The following is a 13,830-nucleotide window of genomic DNA, read 5'->3' as shown; positions in this document are numbered from 1 at the left end:
TGAAACTTTGAAATGTTTTTGCCATATTAAAAAACTTTATGAAAAACTCTCTAGTCAGTTATTTCTCCTTAGACTTCTCGCAAAAGTTCAAAGTCCAAATGTACCCAAAATCTCGTACTTTTTTATCTTTCACTCACATATCATAAATGTATGATATGTGAGTGAACAATTTTTTTATTTTGGCAACGGTAATCTATTTTTTTGTCTATTAAGGATAACTTCAACAAAGGAAAAAAATACCAGGGTTTTAGTTTATTAATTATGGGGATTTTTATATTAACTTTCAATTCAGAAAAAGTTATTAATTAACAAATTTATATTTAACGTTAAAATTGGGACAAAAATTTTTTGACTGCGGATTATTGTTTATTGATGTATCCCAACATTACATGAATTTTTTTATTTCTTAATATTCACTTTTAATATGTTTAAATAATTTTTTTTGTTTTTATGTCAGAGTGACGAAAGGCGCGCGGAAGCCAGACTACCCGCTTTTGGCTCTATTTTTAGGGCTCTGTAAAAATTATAAATAATCGAGATACAGTTTCGGGAGTCGGGACTTTTTTTACGCAAATTCATTGATCTTTTCAAATTTCCAAAATTTTGAAAATTTTCCGAGATATTAAGAAAAAACTAAAGCCCCATTTTTTTTCACTTAATTGTTTATAACTTTTGTAATTTTTATCGGCACGTTTTCGGACCTTTCCTCAAACTTTCTAGGCAAAAATACGAATCGAATGACACCTTGGTCGTAATTTTTGGACAGGGCTGAAAAATGTTACAAAAAAAGTACATGTGAACTAGACTATTCGTATAAGACTAGAAATTGCAATAAAATAGTTATTCCGAGATATAGACTAACCACTTCTGCATAAAATTCACTAGACATAAAATTGTATAATCAAGTTGCCTCTAGAATTGAAGAATATGAACATAAACAAATTCAAATATGTAATCAAAAAAGCATTCCTCGAAAGTTTTTCCTATTTCATAAACGAGTTTATGGAATCAAACATATGACTACAAAATTTTATTTATTTTTAGTATTTTGAATTTGTTATATGAATCTGTCTACTGCATTGCAATTTTCCTATTGTAGCGATATCATTGAAAATACTTTAGATAATAATAATTTTGTCTATATGTTGTATGTGTGTGTGTTGTGTGTGTGTGTGTATGTGCACATTTAGACATGTGCACGGTAGATTGACTGTGGTCAACCACGATTATAGTCTGATTCTGAATGAAAGACGAGTAGGTCAAATATCAGACATGAAGCCCGGAACATGAGTTTTCTATAAACTTTCCAGCAATTCAGAAAATTGAAATTATCTCCCCAGGGTACATCTACCTACATCAGTTCGTTTCCGAAACAATGGAGAAATATTGAAACTTTTCTTTCATATCAAAAAGTTTTCGCATCTCAGAACTGACATCTAATTTTGTTCTCGAAACTGAAAATACGCTAGAAGTTCATCGGAAGTCAACCAAGTGAAAAAATATTTTGGCAATTTCCAATGTGTCATAACCGGCATTGCAATTTTCCTTTTGTAGAAATATCATTAAAATATATAATAATAATTTTGTGTGTGTGTTTTCCACAAAATAGTCTTTCCAGCAATCCAGAAAATTGACATTATCTCCCCAGGATATATCTACTACCTACATGAGTTGGTTTCCGAGAACAATGGAAAGATATTGAAACTTTTCTTTCATATCAAAAAGTTTCAGCATCTCACAAATGATGTGGTTATTGTTTTCGACAAAGAGGCATATTACAGTGAAAGTTGGATTTGAAATTTTATGATAGTATGTATGAAGACTTTCCGGAAATGAAGAATGTACGTTGTTTTCTGTATTCTAGAATTGAAAATTATATTCATTCTGAAAGATAATCGATTTTGATACAGTGAATTTTGTATGATAGATTTAGGAAAATTGTTATCAAATATCCATGAATTCGTATAGAAATCAAATAATGATTAAGCTCACAATTCCCAATCTGTAGAATCTTCAACATGCCTTACAAAAAAAGGGGGTTTTTCTTCTTGTTTCTGAAATCTAGACCCATAAAGATACAAAATGTGTCTAACTAAATGAAGACCAGTTACATAACTATCAGTGGTGTCTAATACTCGTATCACAGAGGAAGCTGTGTGATCGAATCGGCCGATACTTGATGAAAATTCATAACGTATGTAAAAAACATTTTATTGTGAGATTTTCGTTGAACAGCTTTACAAAAACGCAACACGTGTTTTGTTATACAAAAACTTCTTCAGGCGTGTATTTACTGCATACCTGGAGAAACTTTTGTATAGCGAAAAACTCATGCGTTTTTGTGTTTCTTGAATAGGAAAAGCTGTTGATCAACCCATTGTTCAATATTTGGAACAAAGAAAGCAAAGAATGTCTTCTATGAATAATATACCCGAAGACACGTGAAGTTTCGGACTGTTGCCTTCGTTATTTCACACACCATTGACCGTATCTGGCTTTAGAGTTTACGAACTGAATTTTGGTGATATGTCACAAGTACACGGAAAAATACAGTTACTGCTTGCTTTGAGATTCAACTCAACACACCTCGAATAACACTTTTTAAGACCTCTTTTATTTGGACAGTGGTGTTCTTATGAATGACCTCCCTGAGACGGTGGTCCCAAAGGTATACAATGAACAGCAATTTGAGTACGATGAAAGTCTCCACTTTCGCACAGTTCCCAATATCATAAAATTTAGGAAATTTCCTACAGCTCTAGGATAAATATACAAAAGTCGTCAATGACAAACACAGCCAAACAAAATAACCGTATGATGTAATACATTTTGGTGATTAAAATTAATAACTTTGTTCCAGGATACCAAATACGAAGCTCTTATCGACCAATTAGACAAATATTCAAAACAGGGAGTACCGCTCATCCTGAAATATCCTCAAGGACAGTGTGAGTCAATCGACGCGCTTTATAAACTTGAGGACGATTGGCGGGAAATTATAGATTTTAGTGGTAAGTATTGCATGATAACCATACTGTTGAAGAATAATGACATCTACCAAGTGCACATGAGCACTTTTTGACTATTTCTATACAAAGTAAATTGTCGTTTGTTTGAAAAAAAAATTGAATTGTATCCCCATGCCAGAATTTTTATATTTAGTGATCTCAATGTTCAGAATATCAACTGTTGTGGTTCTTGCCCATAACTTTACATTGGTCAAACGGAGAGAACTTTTTCCAAAGAATGAATGGCCACGGGAGTAGTTTGTTGAATGTGAAGGCCAATTCCATATTTGCAAACGATCTTTCCACAGAAGGGACCGAGTTCAACCGGACTATGAATTATTCATTTTGAAGAGGTTTGTAACTCAATAAACATAGAAACCGCTTAATGAAAGACGCATAAAGTGTTACTTGAATTTACAAACATTTGAATCTGATATATGTTGTAAGAAAGTTTTGCAGTACTTATACGTTCAGCTTATTTGTTTCATATTTAAACACTTCACATTACAATAATAAATGATTAATTTTCAATTAAATGTAAAATTCTAGTCAAAATTTTATCGAAACATGAAATAATTCCCACAGAAGTTTTTTCAGCAAACCTTCATCCTCTTTGATAGTTTCTTAGTGATGAAAAATGGATATAAAGTTGTTGAGAAAAACAATTTTCATCATAAAGGAAATTCTCTCGGAAAAGTGCAATGACAACTTTCTACGACCATGCCATCGTTCGCAAGAAATGCATCCAGTAATCCCTTCGGCCGTAGTCACAGCTGAGCAAAACGATAACGAAATTAGTGTGGAAACTATCAAGCTACAATCTTTCAGTCGGAATGAGAAACATTCAACTCAAGGCAATTGCTTCTCCTTCCCTCGGGAAATCACCCGTGATGCTAGACGTAATTCGAATTTTTCTTTCAATAGGTCCACTCCAATGTATGATTATGAAGAAGAGGACATTCTCTATGGGACGTTATGGTATATTCTGGATTTATATATTCGATGGAGTTTCTGGTGGAATGAGATTTTTATCGGTGATTGAGTGTTAATTTTTGAAAGCAATGTGATGGAAATATTTTCCCGATTAGTCATTTTTCTATGCAGTAATTTCGTAGCCTTTAACAACACCTCCAGTGTGACTCTGATTGGTTCTGTTTGTTAGTGTTGGAAATTCGTCCGAATGGTTCATTTCTTGCAAGTCTTCGAAAAACACTGCAGCGTCATAGGCTGTTTTTTATAGTATCAATTCAAATCATTCTGATTGATTCTGGTACTTCTACAGCCAAAATTTTTTATGGAGTTCATGATTCGCGTTCACAGTCATCAACTTTTTCATTGCATGTGATTTCTGAGTATCCTGTGGGCAGTATACAGTCAATTTATTATGCAAAATGAGAAATTAAACTTTCTATGTTTCTATACCACTTTTAATCGTAACTAATATTGTTCTATATTTTATTGTAATAACGAATAAAAGTGATAAAAGTTTTAATTTTCATTTTTCATGATAATCTCCTATCACGTTACGTTACGTTACGTTAATTCATTTATGTTCTTCGGTTCCTTCAGTTCTTCATGTCCTATACTGAATAATCTCGACGTCATCGAAAGAATTTCTATAAGCTCAATAATCTTTGAATAAAAATGTTAATTATTTTCATATAAACCCAATGACTATGAAGAAAAAATTTTGCACAGTAGAAGATCAATTCTTTGAGTAACGACAAAATGGAGAATGAATGAAAAAAATCTTGTGAATGAAAAATTAGCGAAAAAACAGTAATATGCTCACATGAATTAAATGAATATTGAAAATATACACTTCATCGTGAAAGAAATATATAGAATAATCAGACAAGTAATAATTACAATCAAAAAATGAATAAAATTGATCGTGAATCCTGGAAAGCAGTGAAGGATACGAGAGTGAGAAAAGGACAAGAGATTGGAAGTGATTCTTCTGGAGATGACGATGAAATATTCAATAAAATGGGAAATGAAAGCAAGCATCACAGTATAGATTGAATGTTCAAAGGTGAGATGGAGGTGAATCAGGTTAGATGAAACGGGGTGAATAAGGATAGAGGAGACGGAGGTGAATAACAATAGATGAGGTGAAGGAAGGAGAATGTAGGTAGAAGAATGTACATGAGCTTTCAGACATAATTATGACTTGATAGATGACTTGACGCCACCTCTGGCGTAAAATGAATCTACTGAAAATATGTTTTCCAACCAGACCAAAACACACACTATCTTTGTATCTATCACAGGAACGCGTTTCAAACACCAGCTATAGAGACATACCTTGTTTTGATTTCATTGGAATCACTGTATTATTCAAACATCATGTATTCGATACCTGGTATACATTATGACATGACTCATTTACAAGCCGGTGAGTCATACGGAGCAAAAAATGCAAAAATCGATTACATGCATCAATTCATTTATGATAGTTGTCAGTTCAGTTGCTATTCCAATAATTACAGTTGTGCATACTGAACAAAATTTAAAATTATAATTTTAGTCATTTCCTTCACGTAATATTTTATATAATCATTCAGCGGAATATTGTAAGTTATTGTGAGCTTTCTTGTCATACTTTCCTGTATTTAATCAACTTATATATTATTGTTGTTTGAGAACAAAGTGATCCATGAAATACCCCTGTTTTCTTTTAATTTTTCTGCAATCACACTAGCTGTTCTTCTTTTTCATATTTATTAAATTTTTGACCACTTTTCATATTGTACTTTTATAGCATCTTAAAGTAATGGCTGGAAATAACATATACAGTGTGTTTCCTAACTACGGTACGGAACTTCAGAGGGTGATTCATTAGATCGTTTTAAGGAAAGAAGATTCCATGAACATATGTCCGGGGTTGATTCGTTTCTGAGATACAAGTTTAAAAAAATTAGTATTCATAAAATATCATGGTTGAAATTTGCTACAGTTATTCGAAGTAATGAGACGCTTATTTGACCCCTTACTAGATTGAAATTATTGAGTCCAGTGGAGTCCCAGTGGGCACCATAGCCAACAATATTAGGAAAAAAAGAACGTCACTAACTCGTTGTAATTTCAAATTTTTTTTAGGTTAATCAACTGAAAATAAAACTTTTTGTCGCTCTTGTTTTTTTCATGTATAGATTGGTTTTTGAAAAATAAAAAATTGAAGCCACTTTGCATATCATGAACATCCGCTTTGGAGACCAGCTGACAGTGATTGTGTTGTCATACCAGTAAAAGTCAGAGTTGTCAATTAGCAGTGATTCCTTCATGAATAATTTAGCTAACACTGAAATGGCTGACATGCAGTTTATTTATGGAGGATCCTCCTGGACAGATATCTTAACAGAGTAATTCCATGTACTAAAACGTTTTGAACGATACATGCAAAATTTCGTTAACCTGGGAGTTTTAGTGAAAATGCGGGTGATGGAACACAAAAAACTGTAACAACGCCTCAACTAGAAAAAGCTATACTTGATGCGATAGAAGATCCTTCAAATAGTACCAAGAAGATTGCACTGCAGCTGGAAGTCAGCCCAAAATCCGTATGGACAGTACCTAAAAGAAACCTCCTATGCCAATATCTCATAGAGCGGGTCCAAGCTCTACTGTCTCGGGATTTCCACCCACAAGATTAATGTATTGCAGATGGTTAATTAATACAATGGCACACCAAATATTTCATTTACGGACGAAGCAAATTTTTCACGAGATGCTATTATGAATTTTCACAATGACCATTATTGGGCCGACGAAAATCTCCACGTTATTAGTGAAAGTCATCTTCAGCAACAATTTTCGCAGAACGTTTGGGTAGAAGAATGATTGGTGACTACCTAATTGGCCCATTTTTTCTACCAGCAAGATTAACAGGTGAATCCTACACGGACTTTTTGGAGGTGCAGGACCTCAAAATTGGCAAGCTCGAAGTCCTGATATGAATCCTCCTGGTTTATATTTATGGAGTCATATGAAGGCTCTTGTTTATTGAACTCCTGTACCAGATGTGAATGACTTGAGGAATAATTTACAATTGCAATACCATAAGAAATACTCCAGGTATTTTTCAACATGTCAGACAATTAATGACAAATAGATTTCAGTCGTGTTTTTCATCAGAAGGTGGACATTTTGCTCATTTACTTTAAGGTCGAAATTGTTTATTATTCACTCTTGCTTTTTGGATAGTTTTTAAAAGTCATGTTTTTCTCGAAATCCTTGATATAAGGAAAACACAAGCGACGAAAAAATTGTATTTTCAGTTTCATAATCTAAAAAAATAAGAAACTACAACAACTATTAAAAATATTACTCTGAATATTCAAAACAATTTAACTGCTGATGGAAAAGAAGTGTCAAATTGCTTTGCTTCCTATTTTTCTAGCGTTGTGCCTGATCATATCGCCGAAAATTTCGGATATAACTTATCTTTGCCCTGTACTTTGTCTGAACATAGGATAAATTCCATATTTTTTATCCATTGAGTAAAAATGAATTAGCAACTGTTATAAGCAATCTTAAAAATAAAAAGTCGGCTGATATAGACGGTTTCACTACTCACATCATAAAAAATATTTGCAATAACATCATAGACCCACTGCTGCACCTCATAAATCAGTCATTTCTTAGCGGAGAGTTTCCTGATCTTCTCAAAATAGCTTGTTTAATCCCTATTTCCAAAAAAGGCTGCATGAGTGAAGTAGAAAATTATAGACAAATATCCTTGCTAAGTGCATTTTCAAAAATTATAGAAAAAATTCTCTACTGCCGCATTTTAGCATATATTGAAGGGAACAAAATTTTTACAGATTGTCAACATGGATTTAGGCCATCAAAATCAATAGAGACAGCATCCGCACATTTTTTCAAAAATGTATATAAAGAGCTAGATGATGGCAAATATGTTTTAACTCTATTTTTTGACCTATCGAAAGCTTTTGATTCAGTGGACAGGAACATACTGTCTAAAAAATTATATAATATCGGAATAAGAGGATGTCTCCTAAGCTATATCAATTCCTACATGGAAAATAGAAAACTAATTGTAAAATGTAATGAATGCCAATCAGACATGCAAGACGTAACTCTCGGTGTTCCACAAGGCTCTATTTTAGGCCCACTACTCTTTTTAATTTATGTTAATGATTTACCGAATCATATTCAATATGGTGCCACCACTTTGTATGCTGACGATACCATTGTTACTGTGTCGGGTGTTACTGAGGAGGAACTTTACCACAAAACTCAGGTAACGCTTGACGAAGTGTATGCGTGGTGTCAAAGAAATAAACTTATTTTAAACCATGGGAAAACGGTTTTTATGAACTTTAACCTTAGGAGGCCATTAACACCTGGCTGTAATTTTGCTCTATCTGAAACAACTAAGTTCCTTGGCACCTTTATAGACAGCAAGTTAACATGGGAACCACACATTGACCACGTCTGCAAGCTGCTTAATAAAGCTTATTTTGCCATTTTACAGCTTAAAGACACAATTGCCAAACAGGGTCTTGTAAGTGTGTACTATGCATTAGCTTATTCACATATTTCATTGAATATATTAACCTGGGGACAATCGAGTCATTTACAGCGCGTCTTTGTTGCTCAGAAAAGATTACTGAGACTGATTTTCAATATAAATCGCTTAGATAGCTGTAAAGAAACTTTTATAAATAATAATATTTTTACGGTACCCATTTACATCTATAAATGTCTGGTGTACGCGAAAACTAATATACTTTCTTTCAATACCTCTGCGGAAAGGCACATGTACGATACACGACATAAAAAATTATTGTCGATACCTGGGCATAAAACAGCTGCATTCAAAAACTCTCTATACTATAACTGTATTATTTTGTATAACTGTGTTCCTCAGCCTATGAAAGAAATGACGTTATCTTCATTTAAAAATGAAATAAAAAAATATTTGATGCTGAATGCTTTTTATAGTATAGATGAGTTTATTAAATAGAAATAAATGACCTGTCAAAGGGAAAATAGGAGGAATGAGGAATCTAAATTATCTCCTCATTGTGTAAACTTTTTGTGTAGTGTAAGTATTTTGTTTTATCCCATATACACCTGACAAATATTTTATTTTGTCTCATATACACCTGTTTTTTTGTGAAATTGACAAGTATAAGTTATATTATACAATCATATTTGTAAATATGTTCATGTGTGAAAATGTGATGATTCTGTTTTTATTCATCTTGTTACATGACTCTACATTTATTTGTGACATTTGTGATATTTATTTGTGTGTGATATTCAAGTGACGTGCCAAATATACACTATTGTATCAAATATTGGTAAATAAATATTCTATTCTATTCTATTCTACAATCAGTGGCGTACTTTTTTTCTCAATATTGTTGTCTGTGGTGCCCACTGAGATGCCACTGGACCTAATAATTTCAATCTAGCTCGGGCTAAATAAGCGCCTTACTGCTTTAAATAACTATGGCAAATTTCTACCGAATTGGTGAAAGGATATTTATGATATTTTATGAATTTCGTTTTTTTTTAAATTTCAATGCCGTGTGTTTCAGAAACGAAGCAATTCCGGACGTGTGTTCATAGGAACTTACTTTCTTAAAACGACCTAACGAAGACGTTCATACATATGATTGAGAAGAATACAAAAGTGTAATGACAGGTTATCCTATTTAAAATTCTCAAGTTGATGTCATTACCGTAAAAACCGAAAGATTAAAAATTATCAGTGGGTAAAACTCAACTTCCAACGTACATATCTGATAGTTTTGAGTTTCGGAAGAAACTGGAAGAATATTGGAGACAATCAGGGTTAACCTTCAGTAGCTGAAAAAAGAATTGATTACTGATAAAAAAGTGAATCCTAATTTTTTAGTATCCAGCCTAGAGTTGCCAGCTCTAAAATTTATACAACAAAACATATTGTTTTATGGCATTATTTTCATTTTAATTATTGTTAACTAATCTTGTTCAAGTTATTTGATTTTTCATTATTTCCAAGGGTTTCCTAATCAGGGTTTTCCAGTTGGTTTTCTGATGTACGGGTCTTTTCTAATCCACTTATCCTCATAAAATTTTATATTTTCGAATATCATTTCTCAAACAACCCGTAAATTAAAGGTTTATTCCACGTAAATATTGTAAGCTACAAATAGGTAGATTTTTAAATTCCTTAATTGTTCCTTGTATCTTGGGAATTATGACCTTTCCTGCATATGTTATTCCAAAACCTCTGTCTATCCCTACAATGGCGAATCTGACCCCTTCTCTAACTACCGATGTGAAATATTGCATTTTGTAAAATTAATTCATTACGTTTCAAACCTTGTAAGTAAGAATTGAATCTTCTTTTGTTTACAGTACATCTAGCCAGATGTTACTGTAATTCTTGTGTGCATTAAGCATCAATACTCACGATAAAATAATCGTGGGTCAAAACAGGAAAAATTATTGTTCTTTGAAGATATTCTTGAAATATTTTCTATGCAATCAGTTGGGTGTTCCTATTTATCAACTAATTGAAAATTTGAAGATTGGAATGGGATACTCAGGTGTGTCGTTCCCAAATCTTGAAATTTCCCATGAGAAAAATAGTGTCAAATATCTTGTACTGGATGAATGTAGACAAAGGAATATTTTTAATTTTCATGAATGTACTTTAACAATTTTTCACAAACAATTTTCAGTTTGACCAGAAAGTGTTGATTGTTTTTCAAGAAAATGAAAAGCAATTGTTCGGTCGTTGGCCAGGCAGTTCGACGTGGGTGCTTTGTTCACTCACTCGAATTGACTACCGTGTTGGTCGGTGCTTCAAGCCCTAGTCTAAACGATCGATTTTCACGTCCTATCGTCCAACCCGTGTTAGGAATCACACGTTAAAAGATAAGTCCTCGTTAATCCTTAGCTCGCACAAGTTTCGACTTCTGAGGGTTGTCTTTCGTAGGGGTACGATAGCTGGTTTATGGAAAAACATATTTTAAACAGAATTTTTTTAAACAGAATTGGAATGAACCAGAATTGGACTATCATACACTCGTACACTTTTATATTCATAATCTCAACAATTATAGAGTAGAAATGAAGGGTACAGTGTAATAGATTTCAAATTCCATTCAAAGTTTTCAGTTTTGATGCAATTACTGACAATATTCGACCATGCTAAACTTCCGGATTCTTAGAAGTTTCCTCTTGGCACAATGAAACAAGCGAATCATTATGCGATCCGCAAATATTTCCCAACCATCTTAAAATCCTCCACTAGATTATTCAACTACCATCCCTACTTCTGCTTGCATTCATTATAATACATTTTGCAGATTTGCAGCACAAACATCAACACATTTTAGTTTTAATGATTGTTAGTGTAGACACTTATGCTCAGCTGTATTTGTTAGAGATGTAGTTGAAAGTTTCATGCTATTAGGAGAAAACAGCAACGAGAAGAGACTCAATTTAGATTAGTGAGTTTCGAGTGCTTCGAGTCGACATGAGAAACTATATATTTGATTGTACAACTAGATTTCTGATGAACGTTACATAAAAAATGTAGTGTATGAGGCCTTTTCATTGAAATATTATTCATTTCAAAGGTAATATTTTGTTTGAAGGTGGTTGACAATGTTTCGTGTGGTGTATTTCATCAGTTCGGACTTCCATTGTCTAATATAATATAAATTGATTTGGAATTAAAAAGATTAACCGAAAATAAAATTGTATTGAAAAAAAAACTGAAATTACAATGAAATAACGTACAAGCAACAACCAAAATAAATAAAAATTTGAAATATCAATAAGAGTTGAAAATTAAAAAATATTATCAACAAAAAAATGAAAAATTAAAATTAAAAGATTCCAAATCAAGTTACGTCACGACGTTTCGATTGTTAGTATCTACAATCGTCTTCGGGTGATAACTGGACTTATTCCTCCGAGATTCGACTATTTATAGGTCATTCGAGTGCTTTCACCTAGCCCCTCTTCCCTCTCTCCGATTCATTGGTTTTAGCGGGAGATAACCGTTTGGCGGGAGTTGGTAATATTTTGTTCCAATGTTGATTTGATACAGAAAATTCACCTCAAAAACTCCGTTTAATCTGAAGGTCCGGCTATAAAATAACGAGGCTGGTTATGAAAAAGGGTTATATTATACAAATCATTCTACATTCGAATATTATCCTACAATATATTCCCCTTCCCTTTCCACATAACTTTCTATACGTTTTTTCCATTGCTGCTGAAGCAGTGCTGGATGTCTTCTTTGGTGAGGGCCTTCAGTTGCTTTACCGCTTCCATCGACTCAAATCCCTCAAAAACAAAAAAAGTCGCACGGTGCCAAATCTGGCGAGTACGGCGCGTGTTCGAGCACTGGAGTGCGTTATATGGGCAGGTGCATTGTCCTGGTCCAAAATCCACGAGTTGTTCCTCGTGTAAAATTTTTCTAACCGTTTATCGGCGTTTACAGTCTCGGCAATCGTTCGGATGCCCATTCGACGATCTGCACACACAATTTGGTTGATTTTGGTTACTGTTTCTGGAGTTGAAACAGTGACACGGAGACCTGGGCGCTGGTCATCTTCATTGCTCTCTCCGCCCTCACTGAAGCGCTAACACCACTCAAAAACACGCGCACGAGATTCTGAATTCATTACTGTAATCTTATTATTTATGAAATGTGGTTCTGCAACTCCTCTAAAAAGATATGAGTATGCTCAGTTTGAAACATATTCTTATACTATCAAATAATTTTCCTTAATTTACTGGCATTTAATTATATTATGTCGTCTATTTTTGACGAGCAGTCCTGTCTTTTGGAATAAAAGTCAAGGGAACGAGATCGGGTCTACATTCTGGCGAAGATGCGATTTTCAGTACTGAAATGAACTGAAGTGTGATATTCAGTTTTCTGGATTCTTTGGATAATACACCATAAGTACTTTCATGTTGGGGAACAGGTATTTTGATAACAAATAGCGGATTTGAATTTTGCAAATAAAGAAGTGTTGGATGGAGAATTGAAATATCTATCAAACGAGGTATTCTGTTGAAAAAAAGTTGGTAGCGTCCTCTCGGTGATGAGTATCGCAACACTATTTTCTTTCTTATCAAAAAGTACTCGAAATGATACTTTTTCATCTGATTTTTTACAACTTTTATATCTATTTCTTTTCTAAAGTTGAGAGCCTTCCTTCCTTATGTCTGTACTGTATATTTTACTAATTATATCTTCTATTGAAGTTACTAAGTTTATATTACCTAATCTATTGATCTATAAATATCTTCATTTCACATTATTCCATTTCTATTGTTGTGAAAGAGAAAAAAAACATGTGCGTCTCGGAAGGCTCATATTATTTTATGTATGTACATGTGTTAGGAATCACACGTAAAAAGGTAAGACCTCGTTAGTCCTTAGCTCGCACAAGTTTCGATTTCTGAGGGTTGTCGTTCGTAAGGGTGCGACATCTGGTTAACGGAAAAAACAAACAACATAACGTATCGTAGCTACCATAAGCCAATTGTTACTTTTGTAGGATTAAGTAATGATACTGATAATATACATACCCAAAATTAGTATAATCATTTTTGAGTCACATTTCACATAATATGAATAATAATAAGAATATTATGTGCTTGCTGGTTAGATCTTTATGATACAGTATATATCAACAGTATGTTTAACGCACAATAAACATTAACCGTCTGTCCGACGAGAAAGGAGGTGCCTGCCTTCCGCTGATGTATGCGTGAGAGAAAAGGATGCCATAGACTGTAAAGCCTTACTAAACGAAGCGGTTTACCCTCCTAT

At 33.4% G+C, this 13,830-nt stretch overlaps 1 protein-coding gene across 5 annotated transcripts in view; it reads left to right on the top strand.

The window, feature by feature from the left end:
* Window positions 1-13,830, top strand: part of LOC111514053 (uncharacterized) — a 453,014-nt gene that overhangs the window by 405,879 nt on the left and 33,305 nt on the right. For all 5 annotated transcript variants that reach the window (XM_074184385.1, XM_074184384.1, XM_074184383.1 and 2 more), the window contains one exon: window positions 2,861-3,011. In XM_074184385.1, the coding sequence (XP_074040486.1) occupies window positions 2,861-3,011 (151 nt within the window). The remainder of the gene's footprint in view (window positions 1-2,860; window positions 3,012-13,830) is intronic.

Source organism: Leptinotarsa decemlineata, unplaced genomic scaffold (genome assembly GCF_025532065.1).
Source record: "Leptinotarsa decemlineata unplaced genomic scaffold, Ldec_3_MD MMD2_tig00026354_RagTag_RagTag, whole genome shotgun sequence".
NCBI lineage: Eukaryota > Metazoa > Arthropoda > Insecta > Coleoptera > Chrysomelidae > Leptinotarsa > Leptinotarsa decemlineata.
This window is presented reverse-complemented; position numbering and strand designations above follow the sequence as displayed.